Genomic DNA, 20,427 nt, shown 5'->3' with positions numbered 1-20,427 from the left:
GAGGTGAGTTTCTTCTTGAACCGAACTGATGAGCCTTATGTTCAACCCGTTCTGTTTTGAATTCAGATGGTCAAAGAGAATGGTTGGATCATCCGGATCCTTGTGGTGATTTTATATCGAGAGTGATCCCGAAGCAGAGTATGATTAGCTTGAGCTCGAGACTAGTCATCCTTAACCAATCTCATGGATTCAAAAGTGAGTCTAGATAGATAATTGAAGAGTTATGAATGAGTGTTGAATAATTGAAAATATTTATTATAGATAATTGTCTCTTGATCAAAAATAAACTGTAAGGTGTTTACTTAGTGTAAACACTTAATAAATATTTATGAAATATTCTTTGAGGTTTATTCAGAGTCTTAGTATTTTTTCTCAAGTACTAATATATATATATATATGAATAAGTAAGTAAGTATTAATCATATGGAGTCTTATTATAAACATGTCTTCCAAAATATTCATGTATGAATGATTATTATCGTCAATTGGTCATGCAATATGGAACAAGTTCATGAAGACACGATGATGGAGTCGCACCCTGGAGGCCATGTAACTCCATGCAGCGTTATATGTTCGATCTTGGAATATCTGATGGCGATGATGGTGATGCTAACTCGCTAGACTCGTTTAGCCTTTGTGGTTTCTCGGTATATATATGTATGATTATATGAGTGATATGAAAGACGTGAATAGGAAGCGAGGTATAAGATTAGATTCACAATGATGGAAGGATAGGTCTTATATATAAATATTAGTTATGGAATATGTTTCCAGTGCATACAAATGGAGTTGATTGCTCGGGATGCTATTGATATTTTGTTGGGGTGTGGCCTTAGACTTACTGATTAAACTAGTTACTCGTGACTCATTTGTGGTGCAGGTAACCAGTAGGCGGGAGACATTACTCTAGGATGGGAAGGAACATCATTAGCCAGCGGTAGTTTTATTATCCTTGCAAATATGTTTGATATATCTTTGTGTAAAGTTTGTTAACCGAAAACCTCGAGGTTAATTTATAACAATTTTGTAAGATACTCTTAAAATATATATATAATGTATAAAAATGTTTTAAAGTAGGGTCCATATGATATTAGTCATTTTCCGGACGAACCAACTATTGGGTATTACTCGGTCGGGTTGCAAAGCCTCGGGTTGTACCTAATAGGATATGAGTACTTAGTCGATTGGCCTAAGGTACCTTGATTTATTCTGGGAAATTTGGGTTAAGCGTTGAGGTACACATTGTGGCTTCTCCGGTTTGGTTTAAGTTACTAGTGATCGGTTTGCATGTTCTTGTTTGACTGTTGCACAGCTGGTCGAGTCAACTTGTACTTAGACCAGATTGGGAGTGTCACACCCTTGGTACCAGAACACGCAGAGACACAAATGAATAATTCTTGGAGAAAAGGTAGTAAGAAGAAGAGAAGCATAAAGCCTAAGGAAAATTCTTCATTGACTCTAATTCCTCATACTTATCCAGATGGTGTCATTGAGTACAAGGTGCATAAAATAGGTTTTTCCCAGCGATTCTCAAAGGTTAGAGCAGTCTTCACTTCAGAGATGATAGATAAAGGAGAGTCTGCAATGAAATTTTGATAAACATTTTGATATCCATAATGTATGTATTTCTTGTAAAAATTATAATACTCTCTCAATCTATATATATATATATATATATATATTGATATTTACGGATGGTAAAATAGTGGATGGCAGATGTGTGGATTTATGGACAAGGTCTCGTGGACAAGGACTTGTGGAAAAGATTTTTAATCTTACAAGAGGTTTTGTAGAGGAGGTCTCCTGGACAAGATTTTGTGGGTTAAGTTTCGGCATACTTTAGATGAGGTTTTGTGAAAACCAAAAATGAATTTGAACAAAAAATAATGACAAGTAATAACATACATCACATACGCAGAGAATGTAAGCAAGCTAAAGTTTATACTAAGACTAATTTTGTGTCTTCATCATTTAGTTAAAGACAAAAAAAAATAGTTTTTGAACCAAACAAAAATGTTGAAGTGACATTCATCTCATGAAAACAAAAAGCATCTAGTAACCACACTTTCCTAGGAACAAACAAAAAAATTAAATTTGGTAGGTTATCAAAAAAGCATCGAGTATCCACACATGGACGGAGCAAGTTATGGTTAAGACATAATATAAACTATGGACATGAGAATTACGAACACAAATATATGGATACGATCTATACTTTTTGAAAGATCAAAAGATTAAATGTTTCAGCAAGACATGAGAAGAAAAGATCTAGAATTTATGAAAGATTAAGCATTTATCTATGTGTGCCAATGTCAAAAAGTTGAACCAGCCATCTAAATTCGATAGAACCCACACAACATCAACAGCCTACTTCATACATATGTCACGTTGTCGTCAAAGATCATCAGGACAATATCCAAAGCACACAACTTTCCAAAGATTTCAAAATTACAGTAATAAACTTTTTGTGCTCAGAGTCCACAATGCGGCGGTGAGAGAAGAGAACGATGACAGAGGATACGGCTTGGACGGTACTTGTTGGTGGCTTGAAGCTTTGATTGGGTCTGTTTCGTAGTGGTGAATAGAGGAAGACGACCTGAGTTGCAGACACTATGGGGGAGCAGGAGCAGAAGACGACAATGTCGGTGATGGCGCTTGTGGATAGTGTTCCAAAATTGTAATCACCACAAACCTATTTCAGAGACAACAACAACAATTGCCCATAAAGACAAAATCCACTCATCTCTTCTGAAATCACCGGCTAAGAAGATAACTCACTCATCTCTTATGACAACTCCACCACCTTTTGATTGAGTGAAACAAAACTCCTTCCATAGTTTGTTTCTGGAATCGCACAGATCTACAAGAGTTTGTTGCTGGAATTGCAGACCTACAAACTTTTTTTTATCCAAATCAGCATAGACTTTCAGATCGGAAACGAGCACCTTGGTGGGATACCTACCCTTTTGGCTCTAGCCCAATTGATTTGTTTCATGTATTTGGCCCGTCAATTATTGTTGTCAATAGTAATATCTTCAAAAAGGAAGAAAACGAATTGCAGAGAAGCATCACTGGTACAATAATTTTCCTTTGAAAGTGGAGACAGAGATCGATAATGTGTTTTCAGTTTTTGACTCATGAAGATTTATCAAACGGAACTGGAGAGCAATCGACGTCGGCGATGAAAACCCCGGTAAGAACTCAGTCCGCCGACAGTGGTGACAAGAATCGACGACGGTGGGGTTAAGGTGGCAGATCTGAATCGGCGAAAGAGAATGTGTCTTTAGGCGAGTTGCGGATCTTCATCAAAGACAGAGCAGTGAGATTAGGATTTACTATTTCTGAAGAAAATATCTAAGAGTAAATAAAGAGAGAGAAAGTAACGATACGGTAACAAAATAGAAAGTCTTGTTTGAAGGTACAATGGACAATCAACTCATCAAATGTAGGAAAGTACTCTGATTTGCCCCACTCACAAAATTTCTATTCTAACTACCCCATCCATTTTCTAACTACTCCACATTTATCAACATTTTTCCTTTTACCCTATTACCCTTCCTTATTATAATATTTTATGTTTTTATCACTCTCTCACTCGCTAACTCTCATTCTCCCTCTCACTCGCGGTCCCCCGCCCCCTTTTTAAATATTTTAAAACTCGCGTGGATCCCTCTTTTTTCTTATAAATCCATGCATTTAAGTCAACTTTACATGCGGTCCCTACTTCCAAACATCCACACTTCCTTCAACATGTGTCCTTTTTTTTCTTTATTCTCCAACCACCATTCGACATTCTCTTCCTCATGAGTTTCATTCGGCCATTTTGAAACAGATTTTTTAGGTAATTCAGTATTTTTTTCATCAAATTTTTGTATAAATGTATTATTTACGTTATATGTATTATGGGTAACGAAAAATATTAAAGATTAGTTTAAAAAATTGTTGGTTTTGCAAAGAAATATGTAAATGAAGTTTAAAGAAAATTATGTATATTTCTCTATATTTAACACTATTTTGAAGAAGAAAAGAATACTAAAATTGTGTTAGTCATAATGTGGGTTGTGTAACACGTTTTTGGTCGTTTAAAACACCTAATTTGATAGAAAACTAAACTTTCATGTATATTAGATTTTGACCCGCTCTTCAAAAAGCGGGTATATTTTATGTTTTACATTTTTTTAGAAACTGATTTTCCTATTTGTATCGTAAAAGGACGTGGACTGTAGAAAACTATTACCTATATAGAACCCCTAACTTGTAGAATTAAAGTCACTTGGCAGTTTTAGCTTACAAAAAAGTGGGTCCCAATTATTTAAGAGTTTATAATGGAAATTACTCAAATATGAACCAAGAGTACAAACTACAAAGTAGTTATTGTTGTATAACTAAATAAATATATTTAAAAATAGGTTAAGTGGTAAAAATAGTTGGACTAAACCTATATCAATAGGTCATGTTTCTAATTTAATAGAATAGGTTGGTATAAAACAAATATGAAAATGAAGTTTAAAGACTGTTTTGTATATTTTTTGCTTATTTTGCTGTTTTGAATCAAAATAATATATTAAAATGGTGGTAAGAGAGATATTGTGGGTTATAACAGTCTCATGGTTGATTAAAATGGTCAAATCGATGAAAATAAAAATTTATGGGAACTACTGGAATTACTAGTATTACTAAAGTGAAACATGTATTACTGGTATTACCGGATCGACTATGTATCAGAGGTCTTAAACAACATAGATTCTTTAAATTTTTTAACTAATAATAATTCTATTTTTCTTTCCAGGGAAACCTATGGCCTCTCCTATTACAATCATATGTTTTGACTACGGGGGAGGTTAAACCAAGGATGGGGCTGAGATAAGATGGATCTTAGGAGAAGATGAAATTCACACTTTAGTGATTAAGACATCTGTGGAAGAGGTTACATATTCTGATTTGGTTGAGCGTATATACAGAAAGATTAATGCATATGGAGATGGGATGCTGAAGATGGATTACTTTCCAATGGTATATGAAACAAAGAAAGGACCCACTCAAAAGGTTTCCATCAGCCGGAGAATCTCGTGGACGAAGAAGAGGACGAGGAAGGGGCAGGGGAAGGAGAGGCGAACGTTTGTATGAGTATTTTCAATGTGGAAGTAGTTCTGCCACAATCGAGTAACATGGGACTCTTGTGCTTTGAACTAATAGGTAACGTTGAACTACTAGGTACTACTTGAACTACTATGTGTAATATGGACTACTGGTACTACTTTGTACTACCTTGAACTATCTTAAAATACCTTGAACTACTATGTATTATGAATTTTTCTAAGAACTTTAATTTTCGTCTTATTATTTATTTTTAGAAGATTTATCTCATTTATTACGTGATTATATGTCCATATATGTGTTTATTTGTCAAATTAAGCATAAAATACTCTTAAATTCTTAAATTGATAGAAAACTTCTCATTTCCATAGAAAACATCCTTATGCTTCCATACTAATGTATTGATGGGAAGCTATCATGAGAAGAATTTCAGAAAAATACATATTTTTTTAAATATGTTTCTGCCAATATGTTATATACAATCTAAAACTTTCAAAATACATTGGTATTACTAATAAATTTATTTTTATTAGGTTGTATTACTAAAAAATATTGTAATTTGCAAAAGTATTACTATGAAGAAGAAAATATTACTGCTACCTTGAGTACTACTAAAAGTAAGATTAATATTAGTTTAATATTTAAACATGTTTGTTTAATACACGTTTTAGACATGTGCCATAGGTTTTTTATACAACGTGTCACACGTTTTAGACAGGTGTTGTAGATTTCTTTTTCTTTTTACAAAATGTTGACAATATTTTTGTCTTAGTAATACCTAATAACCTAGTAGTACAAGAGTGTTTTCTTAAGACTTAGATTGCCCTTTACTCTATTGCTCCAAACCTGCTGCAAGACAATCATACAACACAGAACATAACATCCTACATAAGTTTTAAGCTTTACAGACCAACAAACATATCATCCTACATAAGTTCACAACAAAGACAAAAGCCGAGATAAATATTAAACATCCAAAATATTTTATGTCGGTACTCTTTTAAGCCTTTGTTATAGGCTTCTTTTTGCGCCCTTCAATCTCGTCGGTATTAGCTTCCGTGAAAGGACTGGTTACATACTGTGATGGTGCCGAGTTATTTTTGTCGGCGGTGGTGGTGGCGTTGTGAACTTCTGTGGTTTTTCAGCTTTTCTCGGTCTACCCCTCCTCACCCCACTATGAGCAGGAATCCTAGATGTTTCCTCGGCTGCATCTGTCTTCTCCATAGCAGGAACATCATCTGCATTCCACACTGTAAGAATCCACTCTTTTCTTCTTCCTCGTTGTATATTCCACCTTCTTTCTCTACATTCTCAGCCTGCTCAGGTTCTTCTTCACCCTCTTTCTGAACTTCTTCTTCAGCTGGAGCTTCGGTTTCAACCTCAGCTGGAGCTTCAATTTCAACCTCAGCTGGAGCCTCGGTTTCAACCTCAGCTGGAGCCATGGTTTGGTAGTTGAAACCATCATTGTTCTCGTTCTCCTTCTCTTTCTCATGCTTCTTCATTTCATTCTCAATATCATCAAGCCTCTCCTCCATTGCCTTCTGCTTCCTAGCCCTCTTTTTCAAATGATATTGGCTCTGTTCCATGACACTAAGCCTCTTGTCCATTGTTTCCACCTTCACACACACTTCACTGAAACCAGTCATCAACCTCTGTTTAAGACCTTTCAGAATATCCTCCACACCATGATTAGAGGAGGATGCTTCTTCATTCACTTTACCTTTGTCTTTCTTCTTAGAAAACTCCCTTGCAACCACATCTAACTCATAGAGTTTTTGCCAAAAAATAGGTTTTTCCTTAACAGTCAGCCATGTACTCCACAAATTACTCACGCATTCTTTTTGTTGTTCTTATTCTACTGCTTCTGTGCACGCTTCTTAAGGCCTGCCATTACTTTGATTATCCAAAAACAGCAAACATTCAGTTAATGCCGAAATAAATTACCAAACATTCAAACAAAATCGTCACAGTCATTAGTTTGTAATCTCAAAACCATTCATGCAATAATAAAACTCCAAGCAATCAATAATTCGTTCACTAAATCACAAACATTCAATCACTCAGTTCGGTTTCACATATCAAACATTCTATCACCAATGCAGTTAGTCTAAGCTACGGTCATAATCGACAATCATCACTAGACTTATCTCAAACCTGAAACCAAACTTTCAATCTCTATAACCTCAAAACCAAACATGTCCAAGTTTCAGGCTCTGTAATAAATAGAAAGAAAAACTAAGGGGTATTTTATAAATGTACTTCTATTTTAATAAAAAAGATTCATATCCAAAGTTTGAAAAGAATCTGAACCTAACCGATTTTCAACCGCAATCTTTTCAAACCTACAACAAAATCAATCAAAAATTGGAGAAAGAACTTACTTTTTTTACACAGAAGAGATGGGAACGAAAAGAAGAGAGCAGGAGCAACTGATTCGATCAATTTTGTCAGTTGATTTCGTCAGGGTTACATACTGATTTGGGGAACTGATGAAATCAGAGAAACAACGAAGAGGACGAGGGACTAAGAGAAGACCAGAGAAGAAGCAGTGAATGCAGTGGACTTCATTGTGTTCATTGGTTCCAGGGTTTCAGAGGAAGAGATCGTTAGTTTTCGTTCAATTTTCAGTTTTAGGGAAAATAAGAAGGAGACGACAAAAGGAGAAGAGGCCCAGAAGAGAGAAACACGGATCAGGTTAGGGATCCAAGTTATAGTGGGTTGGGTCAAATAGTTTGGGTTGGATCCTGTAAATACTTGATTTCATTAAGGGCAATTTTGATTTTCACCACGTTTTCTATTAAAATATATTAAAAATTATAGTATTTTTAATTGGTGGGATAAAATAGAATGAGCATAGGAGGTACTGGGGCAATCGAGAATAAAGTCCTCAAATGTATGTTGGAAGCAGATTGCGTCCTTTGATGATATTAAGAAGTGAGAATGTGTCTAAAAGAGTAATTTTCTCATGATTTTTTCTAGTGCATTTCGCAAGTTTAAGGATCATTTCCTTGAGTACAATTCGCATAGTTATAAATCAAATAGATGAAAAAAGGTCACGATTTATTTACTTTTCTACTAGATAACCTATTTTCCAATAAAAACTTAAAATAGTACATTCTTCTAATTGCAACTAAAAAGTGACCATTTTTCAAGTTGAGCTTTTAATAGTTGGATATATAAATTAAAAAAAAAGAAGTTAAAACAAATGCCAGTCAGCAAAATAGTATTCAAAAATGGAAGAGAGATAAATGCTAATTAGAGTAAATTACTAAATTCAATAGAAAGGAGTCGTAATGGGCCGCGCGTAGTGTGTTCCTTACTTTTTCATATTAACTTTCCATCTCCTCTCCTTTCCTGTCCTGTCTTGCAGTTATCATCATCGTCCCCCTCCACCTCGTCCGAATCGAAGCTAACGACGGCGACGGTTAACGACATCGGAGGAGCGTGGTGGTGGTGGTGGTGGCTCTATCTACACATTCGAGGAAACTATTTCAATTTTTTAATTCATAGGAATTCACCCAATTCTTCTCATTCCCGATCCATCGTGCTTCCCCATGGATTTGTCGCTTCTGTTGGTACATTCATCCTCTCTCTCTCTCTCTCTCGTTTCTCAATGCTTTCAAATTCTTTTATTAATTAATAAACCTTTTCTCGGGGCTCTACACGGTAATGGCGGAGAAGCCGGATCCATGCCCCTTTTCATCATTTTCATATTCAAAACTGAGACATTTTTTTCCTTTATCTTTGTTTGAAGCTCCTTCCGTAACAACATTTCTTCGGATTTAGGGTTTTGATTCTTGCAATCAATATGCCTTTCAAGAAGATAGTTCGTGAGCTTAGGGGTCGTAACAAAGCCGTTGGTAGGCGGGGAAGATCTCACATTGCGCCTGAAGGATCTTCTTCTTCTTCTTCTTCGCCTTCTCCATCGACTGATGAATGTTCAGAACAGAGCATTTGGGTTGATTTGCCTCCTGAGTTGCTTCTTGACATCATCCATCGGATCGAGTCTGGACAGGCTTTGTGGCCTGGGAGGAGAGACGTTGTTGCTTGCGCCTCCGTTTGTAGGTCGTGGAGGGAGATGACTAAAGATGAAGTTGTTAAAGTTCCTGAGCTCTCTGGTCTCCTCACTTTTCCTGTTTCCTTAAAACAGGTTCTTCTTTCAAACACAGTTTTGTGATGATCATTCATGTCAAAACACTAATATGACACTATTGGGTTCTTGTTTCTCAGCCTGGTCCTAGAGATGCTCCGATTCAATGCTTTATCAAACGAGAAAGAGCCACTGGGATATACCGTCTCTATCTCGGTTTAAGCCCTGGTAGTTTACTCTTTTTGCTTACCTCTCTAACGAAATTGAGTTTAGAGTATATATATATGTGAGTTTTGTTTGTGTAATTGCAGCTCTTTCTGGCGACAAGAGTAAGCTCTTACTGTCGGCTAAGAAAGTCAGGAGGGCGACCGGTATGGAGTTTGTTGTATCCTTGTCGGGAAATGACTTCTCTAGAAGTAGCACTAGTTACATAGGGAAACTAAGGTATGTAGTATATGCTAAACGACTCAGTTTCTTCTCGCCTTGATTGTTTTATATTGCCATTTATAAGTTTTGTTGTTGTGTGGATTGGATAGATCTAATTTCCTGGGAACTAAGTTCACGGTCTACGAAAACCGACCACCTCTGGTTCATTCCGAAACATCATCCAACCGGAAACAACCACCATCCATGCGCGTGTCTCCATGGGTATCATCATCTCCTCATAGTTACAAAATGGCTTCGATCTTGTATGAGCTGAATGTCCTCAGAACCAGAGGTCCAAGAAGAATGCAATGTATCATGAACAGCATCCCAGTTTCGTCGATTCAAGAAGGCGGACAAGTTCATTCTCCGACCGAGTTCACAAACCTAGGAAATAAGAAGAACAAGAAGTCGATGATGGATTTATGCACAGGGAACATGGGAGGAGAATCCGTTGTAAAGGAACCATTAGTCCTGAAAAACAAGTCACCCAGATGGCACGAGCAGCTCCAGTGCTGGTGTCTAAACTTCAAAGGACGAGTCACGGTCGCCTCGGTGAAAAACTTCCAGCTAATTGCAGCTGCTGCAGAAGCAGGGAAGAACATGAACATACCAGAGGAGGAGCAAGAGAGAGTGATATTACAGTTTGGGAAGATAGGGAAAGATATTTTCACCATGGATTATCGTTACCCAATCTCCGCATTCCAAGCGTTTGCCATTTGTTTAAGCAGCTTCGACACGAAGCCTGTCTGCGAATGAAATCATATTCTCTATTTGCAGTTTGTTGTGTGTTTGATGAATGTTGTACATACTTTTCCTTCTTTTGGAGCAAAAACAAATCAGATATGTTTTCTTTCAACTTCATCTACTTGAAATTATTTAACTAATCAGGAATTAACGTTTGGTTTAGGCAAGGTATGTTCTTAGTCTTTATTTGGAAGCAAAAGATTACCACAAATCTCGAAAAAGCTTTCCTTTATTACAGAACTCAACTCCTTGTTTCTGTCATTGCAAAAGATTAAAAGATGAAAGCTTTTGTGAGAGGACTAATAGCAAGAGATAATCTTGAGATGCCAAAGATTCAGAGGAAATGGACATGGAAGGAATCGGCCGGTTTTGGTGGCGTTACTTCGCCTCCTCCCCCGCCGGAGAAAGGGTTGGAGAATCTGACGGTGGCGGATGTCTTGTTGACAAAAGACACTGACGGCGGCGGCGGCAAAGTTGATACGTTGATCTCCTGCCGTACCAACGACACCGTTTTTGACGCAGTTAGGAATGTTCGTTCACTAACTCCTTTTGTTTCCATTACTATTAGTAGCTACAGTATGATGCATCCATCACGTTACATACGCATTAAGTGTTAGTGCGTTTACAAGTTGGGGTGTTCTCCAACAAACATGGGTTTCTTTCCGGCTTATTTTTAATTTCAAAAAAATATTTCTCTTTATGTTCTTTTTCTACCCAAACCTAAACTAAACTTAAATTAAGTTATAGAAGTTGGTCACAAATCTCAAACTAAAAGCATATGACTCGTTATTACTTAACATAGATATTATTTTTGCAAACTAGACTTTGTTTATTAGTGTTGGTTTCGTTGCCTACTCCACGTTGTTCTGTGTGAATGCGTCCCACCAAATAAGACGTGGTTAAATTCTACATTCAGTGGAATATATAATACAAAAGACATGAGTACATTACATTTGCTTATGTTATGCATACACTTATAGGATTTTGTTTCTTTGTTTTTGAGAACAATATTTGATATATATGTTTGAATTTGGATGGCACGTAAAACAAATCATTAGAATATATTTATTTTGGTTACATGATATTTGATCGGAACAAGGTTCGTATATGCATATAAGTAATGCACTCGTGCTTGTGTTTCATGTAAAAGAATAGATCGTAATATATTTTCTTATAAGCAGTAACTGTTTTTTGTTATATTAAACTAAAACCAGATGGCAAAGCATAATATTGGATCGTTGGTCGTGCTAAGACCTGGAGACCAGCAATACATCGCAGGAATTGTCACAGAGAGAGGTGAAGGCTTTCTTTTTTTATCTTTTTTTTGTGCACAGGGTGAAGGCTTTCTTTAATTATGTTATTTCCGACAAAATGAGCACTTCATATCTTGAAATTTTGCAGTTACCGGTATACAAAAAAAATCACATTACTCCAACCCCCCCCCAGAGAATGTACTCATGTGATATGAACACATCTTATTTACTAGCATTCCATAATTTGTGATGATAAATGTGCTTAATCGTATCATCTTGATTCACGGGAAAATAGTTGTTGTATTAAGTAAAAATAGATATGGTGAATACATATCAAATCACAGTCGGAATTTTAGTTATCTGCGTCTGACACATTTTCCTATTTTATTTGATAATCGAAATGGACTGGTTGATTGTGAAACAGACTATATGAAAAAAATCATTGGGGCGGGAAGATCATCAAAGGTTACAAAAGTTGGAGAAGTTATGACAGATGAGGTCAAAATAAACATAACATACTATATATTTTAAGTTAATATCTCGGTTTTACTTGATTTATGGAGTTAAAGTTACTAAAAAGTTTGGGAATTACTTTGGTCAGAGCAAGTTGGTCAGTGTTTCGTCGGGGACAAACATAATCAAAGCAATGCAGCTTATGTCAGGTAATTTTAAAAAAATTAATATATATATGTTGAATGTATATGTAATCCAAGATGTAAATTATGTTTTGTAAATGGTGTAGAGAATCATATTAGACATGTACCGGTAATTGACGGTAATATAGTGGGGATGATCTCTATGGTTGATGTCGTTAGAGCAATTGTAGACCATCAAAATGGCGAGCTCAAGCGCTTGAATCAGTTCATCAAAGGAGAGTATTACTAGTTCAAACTGAACAGAAGAAATCAAGTGAGCAGATTCTACAATAATATCGATATTTATGTAAATACGATCAATCTATCTATCTATTATATTAAAACAGAAGTCACAACTTTTTTTCATGTGTGATTTTTTTAAATATACATTTCCTAGAAAATTATATTTCATTTAATTCTAATTAACATTATGACATCATTAAGATATCACATCTTAAAAAATTGACATATATAACAACCCACCTATAAAATTGTCTTATTTTTTAATTATAAAAATATGTTGAGAAAAAAATCTACAAAATTTTATTAGATATTTTAAATATTATTATAAAATGAATCATTGATTAATTTCGTGATTAGTACTCTAATATTATTATAAATTAATGTTAGTTAAGATTTTATTATATCCGTTCTCTCCAAGGTACGTTGATTAAGGACTGATTTATCCTAGAAAATCCGAGTTTAGTATGGTTGATTTTCCAGATGCATGATACTTATCAGATCTTCATAAAGATCAACCCAAACCGGCTACATCTTTAGAACTGGTGGAACCGCGATTTCTTGGAGTTTCCATAAACAAACCTTGGTTGTGACTTTTTTGAATCATCTATAACCTATTGCGCTTCACGAACCATATCAAGAATGTGTGTGACTTAGGTTAATGAGTCACCACATATAAGAAATAAGTGAACTAATTATTAAGGAGCCAACAATTTTTTTTGAAGATAACTAGGCTTGTGTTACTCAACTCCAAGAAGGCTATAGCAAGAGCGACATAACAAAACATATTCCCCCAAGATTTTTTCGGTATATACGGATGTTCGAAAAAATCAAGAACTGGACATTGTGTATGTATGATCATGCGATAATCCGGCTGACTTGTTCACAAAAGTTCATCCCACTAAAAAAATCCAAAACGCGTCTATGATATCATAATGCGGTATTTATATGACTTATGAAGAAAAAGCTATGTTCATTATTCTTAAAGGGCAATTATGTCACTGTACTCTTTTCCCTCGTTATGGTTTTTATCCCATCGGATTTTTTCATGATTAGATTTTTAACGAGACAGTGTCTAATGACAGTGTCTAATACATGATGAATAATCAAAGAGAAATATTAGAGATAATGATTATTCATCTCCAAGAACACATGTCCTAGTCATAATAATTATATCATCTTTGTCAACTCACACTTGTTGATATGTGTTTTCTAAGAAAAATATATATGTATAGATGTGAAGAGAAGTGAATATAATTAATTAAATCTTTCACTCTCATGTCACAACTTATCTTTCAGTCTCTTTCTTTTGTTATAACATACACAAAATAATATAATATATATAATATATTTTTTCATTTGATATTCAACAATTCTATATAGAAAATTTACATGCTAAGGAAATGGTAAGATATTTGGACTCCGAATTTTCCGTAAAGCCCAATAAATAATTTCAAAGTTTATAATTTAGGCATATTCAATCCTTAATTTGACCGATTAATCGGTAAATAGATTGACTAATCTGTAAATAGGCCGATTAATTGGTTTTATGTGCCGACTAGTTGGTTTCTGATTTTGTTGGATGATTATGTCATAATCGCCGCATGAGATATTTGAACACTGATTAGTTAGATGCCTACGCAACTAGGCACCAATGTTCTGAAACATGGGCCACAACACAAAAAAAATTGAATGTGGAAAAAAATATTTTTCCGTGTTACAATTATGTTGACCATTAATACCCACGCATTTAACTTGATTGATGTGAATCCATGACTGAAATCATCAAAAATCATCTAGACATTCAAAATCACATTCTCTAGAAAGTATCTCTAAGAAAATCCTTTTAATTAATTAATGATAAGTTTTTAATTTGTTAATTAATTAATGATAATTATTAAAATAAAAATAAGATCTAGTTGGAAAATACAGTAAATATTCGTTTTTAAAAATATCTGGAAAAATGAAAGAGAGAGAGTAAACAACCTCCAGTTTGTGTTACAAAAAAAAAAAAGGAGAGTAAACAACCTCCGTGCGATCTACTAGAAAGTTTCATTTCTCTTTGTTTTCTCCGAACATTCTATCCGCTCTGTCTATAGTCGATCACAGGAGCCTCTCTAGCCGTTGACTTCTACCTTCACCGCCGCCGCCGTCAATTTCCGCGCGACTGTACTATAAGTTTTTCAATTGTGAGCGGAGAATACAATGGTGATGGAAGTTACGGAGAAGGAGCGCTGGTGCGTCGTTACCGGTGGCAGAGGATTCGCCGCAAGGCATCTCGTGGAGATGCTCGTACGCCACGAGATGTTCCACGTCCGCATCGCCGATTTAGCTCCGGCGATACAGCTGGAGGCTCACGAGGAGACGGGACTTCTCGGCGAAGCAATGAGATCCGGGCGAGTTCACTACGTCTCCGCTGATCTCAGAGATAAAGCTCAAGTTATCAAATGTAAGCTTGTTTGTTCTTCACAGTGAATCTTGAGGTTATTTATATATGTCTCTGATGTTATTGCAGCTTTTCAAGGAGCGGAGGTGGTGTTTCACATGGCAGCTCCAGATTCATCAATCAACAGTTACAAGCTTCACTATTCAGTCAATGTTCAAGGTTTTCAAGAAACTTTTATTATTTGAAAAAGTTAAGAAGAAACTTATTAATGGGTTTTGATGTGTAGGGACAACAAATGTGATTGATGCTTGTGTTGAGGTTGGAGTAAAGAGGCTCATCTACACAAGCTCTCCCAGTGTCGTCTTTGATGGCGTCAACAGTATTCTGAATGCCAATGAAACAATGCCGTACCCATCCAAGGTATTGAATTCTTGTTTTCAACTGGAGTGTGTGTAGCTGTTTTTAAGCTTGATTCTTTATTGTTTCAGCACAATGACTCGTATTCAGCAACCAAAGCTGAAGGGGAAGCTTTGGTCATGAAAGCGAATGGAAGAAATGGACTGCTCACTTGTTGCATACGTCCTAGTAGCATATTTGGTCCTGGTGATAGATTATTGGTTCCATCGCTTGTTGCTGCTGCCAGGGCTGGCAAATCCAAGGTCTGGATCTACTTTCCTTTCCCTACTAAATGCTAGCAATCTTCTTTGCGGCCTTTTTGCTCTCTTCTCTCGATCTTTAGTGATGGTTTCATCATCCTTGCTACTTCCATCAGTGTGTGTAATCCATGAACATGCTGCATATTAAAATATTTGACTTGTTGTATGCATGTTTTGCCTTGCCTAATTGTCTTTGCACTTACGAGAATCTTTATTGTCCAGTTCATTATAGGTGATGGAAGTAACCTCTATGATTTCACTTATGTTGAAAACGTTGTGCATGCCCATGTCTGTGCTGAGCGAGCTCTAGCATCAGGAGGAGAAGTATCTGCAAAAGCTGCAGGCCAGGTATTTGGTTTCAGTTGATTCCATCTTGTACTTTTCACTATCTTTTGACACTGTTCTTATCTTATTGTGTATAGATACATCCTCTCTGTTTTTGTCTGATCTGTCATAATGTTCTATAGTCAAAAATGAATGAAACCATTACGCTACCTTATGTCTGATTCCTATGGATATCAAGAGAGTCAGAGATACGCGGCTTTGGCTCCAGTCTATTACTATTTGGACACTGAAGTTGTCTTTTTCTTCTTTTTTTTGGTTAGGTTATAAGGTGATATATTACATCGATTTGACTTAGTTTTTTTCTCGGGTTATAATAAAGGTGACATAATACATGGAAACTGACTACAGTTTTCTAGAACTATGGTTTTTTTTTTCTGATAGATAGTAATCTCTTCGTACTCTACTTAGGGAGTGTATAATGTAGCTTAATCTGAGATGAAATGGCTGTGCAGGCATACTTCATCACCAACATGGAGCCAATTAAATTTTGGGAGTTTATGTCGCTGCTTCTTGAAGGACTTGGCTATGATAGGTATATTATCTTTATCACAGGCTACAAAAAAGGTTCTTCTCCTTTTGGTTATTCTTTATGTATGCTGTGTTAGTCGTAGTTTAATATTTCGTTTGATTTCTTAATTTTGTCCTACACAATGCAAGTAAAGAAAATGTACACATTAAATTTGATTTATTATGCTTCATGACAGATTAACGCTACTTGATTTTATTCTTTTCAGGCCAAGTATAAAGATACCTGCAATTATCATGATGCCAATAGCACATCTAGTGGAACTGGTATATAAATTACTGGGACCATATGGGATGAAAGTACCACAGCTGACACCTTCTAGAGTTAGGCTGCTCTCTTGCAGCAGAACATTCGATTCCTCAAAAGCTAAGGATCTTTTAGGCTACGCTCCTGTTGTCCCACTTCAGGTTTATACAATCTCTTTTATTTAGAGACATTGATCGATACATACACTTTCTGCTTCGATATCTCGCTTACCCTTTTCACTAATGTGTAACTTTAGGAAGGTATAAAGAGGACAATAGACTCATTCGCACACTTGACGCCTCAAAACCAACCCAAAAAGGAGGGTACGTATGGTTAACATCTCTGAATTATATATGCTTTGAGAGTAACCATTGATAGTCTAAGTTGTGGATTCAGAGAAAAGTGATTTTGATGGCATGATTGATTGATATTTGCAGTTAATGATAGGGTTCAATGGAAAAAGCAGATAGTGATTGCAATAGTCATTCTGATTACTCTCTATCTTAACTTTGTTGCAACGACTGGATACTCTGCCATACTAATTCCAGTTTTGGTAGCATCAATGATTTTCTTCTTCCGTGGCATTTTTCCAGAGAAAATGAAATTGTTGGGGAGCAAGAAAGATGACTAAAGAAGAACTTCATGTTTCAGTAATCTCAACATTGCGTGGTTTGGAGCTTTTTTTTTTTTTTTTTTTTTTTTTTGTACGGTTTAAACTTGACTTCTGTGTATACATCCTTTTGGTTATATGGATGTTGAGTGGTTTGAATTGCTTGTATTTCTTTTTCCCTTTGTATGTTTGAACTCTGTGACTGTGAATTTCAGTTTTTTTTTTCTTAAAAAAACTCTAGTACCAAAATTTATTAATCGGTTTGGGTCATTTTTGGCTGTTGTCAGCTTAATTAACAACTAGATTTTGACCCGCCCTTAAAAAGGGCGGGTATATATTTTTTTAGAAATTTAATTTTCATATTTTTGTTTTTCTTTGTAATCATATTTTGTGTGTGTTTAGATCATATTTATGTATAAATCTTAATCAAAATCTATTTTATAAAATAATTGCAATTTAAAAGTTGATCCAACATACGCTCGGATCTTTGTAATCATATATGCTCGTATGCCCGTTTCTTTGTAATCATATTTATGTATTCTAGATTTTGATATGCACTTTTAAAGTGTAGATCTATTTCCTAAACAAATCAAATTTATTTGATATACATTTGTATTTTTGATTATTATTTACATTTAAATGTTACAAAGAATGCATTATAATTGTGCCGATTATAATATGTTTAACATTTTAATAGAAATAATTTTGATGATGAAATATTTAATTAAGTTTTAATAAAATCAGGATATTTTTGTATTTTTAGCATTTTGAATTATTAACGTAATTAATAATATCCGTACTCGAAAACCTATGTGGCATCTACCCGTAAGTTTAGGTCCCGGATCCAATTAAATACGATCTATATACTCAAAAATATTTATTTATTGTACTGATATAAATTTTTCTAAATTTAATTTTTAATATAATTTTAATATCTTTTTGTGATATTTTCATATTTGATCATAATCTAGGATAAAAATGGTAAATTGAATGATTTGCATATAATTTAGTTCAGATTTTGAATTAAATTATAAAATTTATTTTAAAAAACTCCATAAAATCCGGTTTAAACCAAAAAAATTCATTGACCCGTTATTCAATAATGGTTGACCCAAAAAACGCTAGATAAATTTAGTGGTTAGTGGTCACCTATATGACAATATTATAAAGTTGGTAATTTAAATAGTGTAGTGTGCTTTAGGCGGATTTGAAGCTACCAGCAAATTTATAGATTTGAAATATTGTTATACATACGTAGACATGTTTTCTATTTTAAATAAATAGTAACAATGTCAATTAGGTATGGACCATGACCCGTATTCTAGGTAAAAGATAAAAAAAAACATTTGAAAAAATTAATATATTTGTATTTCTGGTCCTGAGAAAATAATTTGTGGGTTAAATAATTTAGTTACATCAATAAAGGAAAAGTAGTAGAAGGTAGTGGGTCCCGCCGGTTACAGGGAAATTGATAACCTTGTCTGTTTCCTGTAAAAAAGTTACGTAACTGTCATGTTTTTTATACATGGTGTGTATATATGATGGTTACATTCAGATTGAAATAATAGTTAGACTCTACTTTTATCAATTGGTCACACTGCTGTTTTAATAGTATTGATTTTGTTGTTTTGGATAAAACATCATGCCATTATATACATATCCTAAAGGGCTTATTGGCCAAATGGCCATATTTTGGAGATAAGTCGAGGAAGTAGCTATGATTTTGACATAATTCATTGTCTGATTTTTGTGCTTCCTTCTATCCGGTTATACCCCTTCAAATAACAGGTTACCGGTTTTATATTATAAAGTAAACGATGTGGCGTTTTTGTGTGGCATCATAATAATCACATAATATACGGATCACGTTGTGCAGTTGTATTCAACACATATGATGTAAGAGTATAAATCGAGAGGAGTGGATAACAGTCGTAAGTGTGCCATAAACAATTCTAACCTAACGACGAACTGAATATGACGACAAGTATATTCTATACTGATTGTATGAGTTTCCATACTATGTACTATATGTGGAATAGTAATATTATAAATGTAGTTCCAAGTGAAATATGGTCTTCATAATTTCGCTACTGTTAAAAAGGTACATGATGCAAGGAAAGTACGCAATGCTTTACCCAAAATCAAGCCAAATATTCCATAAATAAATTTATCAACCACACAGAAATAAACTTAAGGCCAAATAGTATGAAAATGTAAACTCTCGGTAAACCACACAAAAGAATATGTAACCTAACCCAAATTTAATGGAACGTGGACACATTGTGTTGGTTGTACGAAAAACCTTGTGACCTTCTATTTTGGTTAAATGAAATGTCAATGTTAACTTCTGATAATATATGTCCGTTATAAGGTGAATTAACGTTTATGACATATATTACGTGAGAAGGTCTATTCCATATAGAATACACTATGTAATTTATTTGAAAACTGCTATTCCATATAAAATATACTATGTCATTTATATACTAGTTGCATACATTAATGATTGATTTACAAAATCTAATGGGGGATTGGTAGACGAATACTTGACACTAAACACTAAACAAAAATTAGGAAAATATGAAAGTCAGATAGTTGGTGACAGCTACTCCTAATGAAAGAGTATGAGGATGCCACGTGCTGAAGTCGATTTACTAAGATATTTTTACTGTGTAAATTTAAACAACTGGTGTAGGTTAATGATTATAAATGTGTGTATAGGATTACGTACACATTTATACCATCCATTACGAGAAGACTTTTATACTATATACAGTGTACTATTTAAAATGATACTACGTGCATACTAGAGCCAAGATTGAATAACATGAAATACAAAGCTAATAGGAATGGTAATAGAACACTTTACATTAAACACTAAACCCAAGTTAGGGAAATATAAACCCCAATCCATAAGCAACCCAAATCTCCAGGAAACTAAATTCACATGCCATAATACTAGAGACATGTATTTACATTCCTCATTAGCCACATGAAATACAAAGCTAATGAGAATGGTAATAGAACACTTGACAGTAAACACTAAACCCAAGTTTAATAAATATAAATCCCAATACATAGGCAACCCAAGTCTTTGTGAAATTAAATCCACCGGCCATAATACTGGAAATAGGTGTTAACCTTTTTTTTGCCGGTAGGTTCAAAGCCTGTCT

The 20,427-nt window shown here is 34.8% G+C and overlaps 4 protein-coding genes and 1 long non-coding RNA gene across 8 annotated transcripts; 3 read left to right on the top strand and 2 right to left on the bottom strand.

Moving 5' to 3' along the window:
• Window positions 1-2,254: 2,254 nt before the first annotated feature.
• LOC125579453 lies at window positions 2,255-4,082 on the bottom strand. The gene is made up of 2 exons (XR_007317494.1): window positions 2,779-4,082; window positions 2,255-2,692 (listed from the first exon to the last, which is right to left on the bottom strand). It is a non-coding gene; the product is annotated as an uncharacterized LOC125579453 (long non-coding RNA).
• Window positions 4,083-6,263: 2,181 nt separating this feature from the next.
• On the bottom strand, window positions 6,264-8,532 carry LOC125578936 (germ cell nuclear acidic protein-like). The gene is made up of 2 exons (XM_048742086.1): window positions 8,432-8,532; window positions 6,264-6,843 (listed from the first exon to the last, which is right to left on the bottom strand). The coding sequence occupies exons 1-2, from the start codon at window positions 8,530-8,532 to the stop codon at window positions 6,264-6,266; spliced, it is 681 nt and encodes a 226-aa protein (XP_048598043.1).
• LOC106371308 (tubby-like F-box protein 6) lies at window positions 8,403-10,469 on the top strand. Of its 2 annotated transcripts, none has more exons than XM_048743534.1 (5): window positions 8,403-8,672; window positions 8,852-9,247; window positions 9,328-9,415; window positions 9,499-9,631; window positions 9,724-10,469. In XM_048743534.1, exons 2-5 carry the CDS (start codon window positions 8,906-8,908, stop codon window positions 10,367-10,369), a joined length of 1,209 nt encoding a protein of 402 aa, XP_048599491.1. In that variant the 5' UTR covers window positions 8,403-8,672; window positions 8,852-8,905; the 3' UTR covers window positions 10,370-10,469. The 2 variants fall into 2 exon arrangements, with proteins under 2 accessions (XP_048599491.1, XP_048599492.1); XM_048743535.1 differs by having other exon boundaries at window positions 8,438-8,672; window positions 8,884-9,247.
• A 35-nt stretch (window positions 10,470-10,504) lies between these two features.
• LOC106371309 (CBS domain-containing protein CBSX3, mitochondrial) lies at window positions 10,505-12,891 on the top strand. Of its 2 annotated transcripts, none has more exons than XM_022693245.2 (5): window positions 10,505-10,878; window positions 11,572-11,653; window positions 12,035-12,108; window positions 12,212-12,272; window positions 12,353-12,891. In XM_022693245.2, the coding sequence occupies exons 1-5, from the start codon at window positions 10,636-10,638 to the stop codon at window positions 12,493-12,495; spliced, it is 603 nt and encodes a 200-aa protein (XP_022548966.2). In that variant the 5' UTR covers window positions 10,505-10,635; the 3' UTR covers window positions 12,496-12,891. The 2 variants fall into 2 exon arrangements, with proteins under 2 accessions (XP_022548966.2, XP_022548965.2); XM_022693244.2 differs by having other exon boundaries at window positions 10,535-10,887.
• A 1,532-nt stretch (window positions 12,892-14,423) lies between these two features.
• LOC106371310 (3beta-hydroxysteroid-dehydrogenase/decarboxylase) lies at window positions 14,424-17,524 on the top strand. Of its 2 annotated transcripts, none has more exons than XM_013811363.3 (9): window positions 14,424-14,934; window positions 15,001-15,090; window positions 15,158-15,291; window positions 15,360-15,530; window positions 15,750-15,875; window positions 16,325-16,404; window positions 16,607-16,805; window positions 16,901-16,967; window positions 17,238-17,524. In XM_013811363.3, exons 1-9 carry the CDS (start codon window positions 14,691-14,693, stop codon window positions 17,273-17,275), a joined length of 1,149 nt encoding a protein of 382 aa, XP_013666817.2. In that variant the 5' UTR covers window positions 14,424-14,690; the 3' UTR covers window positions 17,276-17,524. The 2 variants fall into 2 exon arrangements, with proteins under 2 accessions (XP_013666817.2, XP_013666816.2); XM_013811362.3 differs by having other exon boundaries at window positions 14,470-14,934; window positions 17,082-17,524.
• Window positions 17,525-20,427: the final 2,903 nt, after the last annotated feature.

This window comes from Brassica napus, chromosome A10 (genome assembly GCF_020379485.1).
Source record: "Brassica napus cultivar Da-Ae chromosome A10, Da-Ae, whole genome shotgun sequence".
Classification (NCBI taxonomy): Eukaryota; Viridiplantae; Streptophyta; class Magnoliopsida; order Brassicales; family Brassicaceae; genus Brassica; species Brassica napus.
The sequence above is the reverse complement of the archived record's forward strand: the minus strand, read 5'-3'. Positions and strand labels throughout refer to the sequence as shown.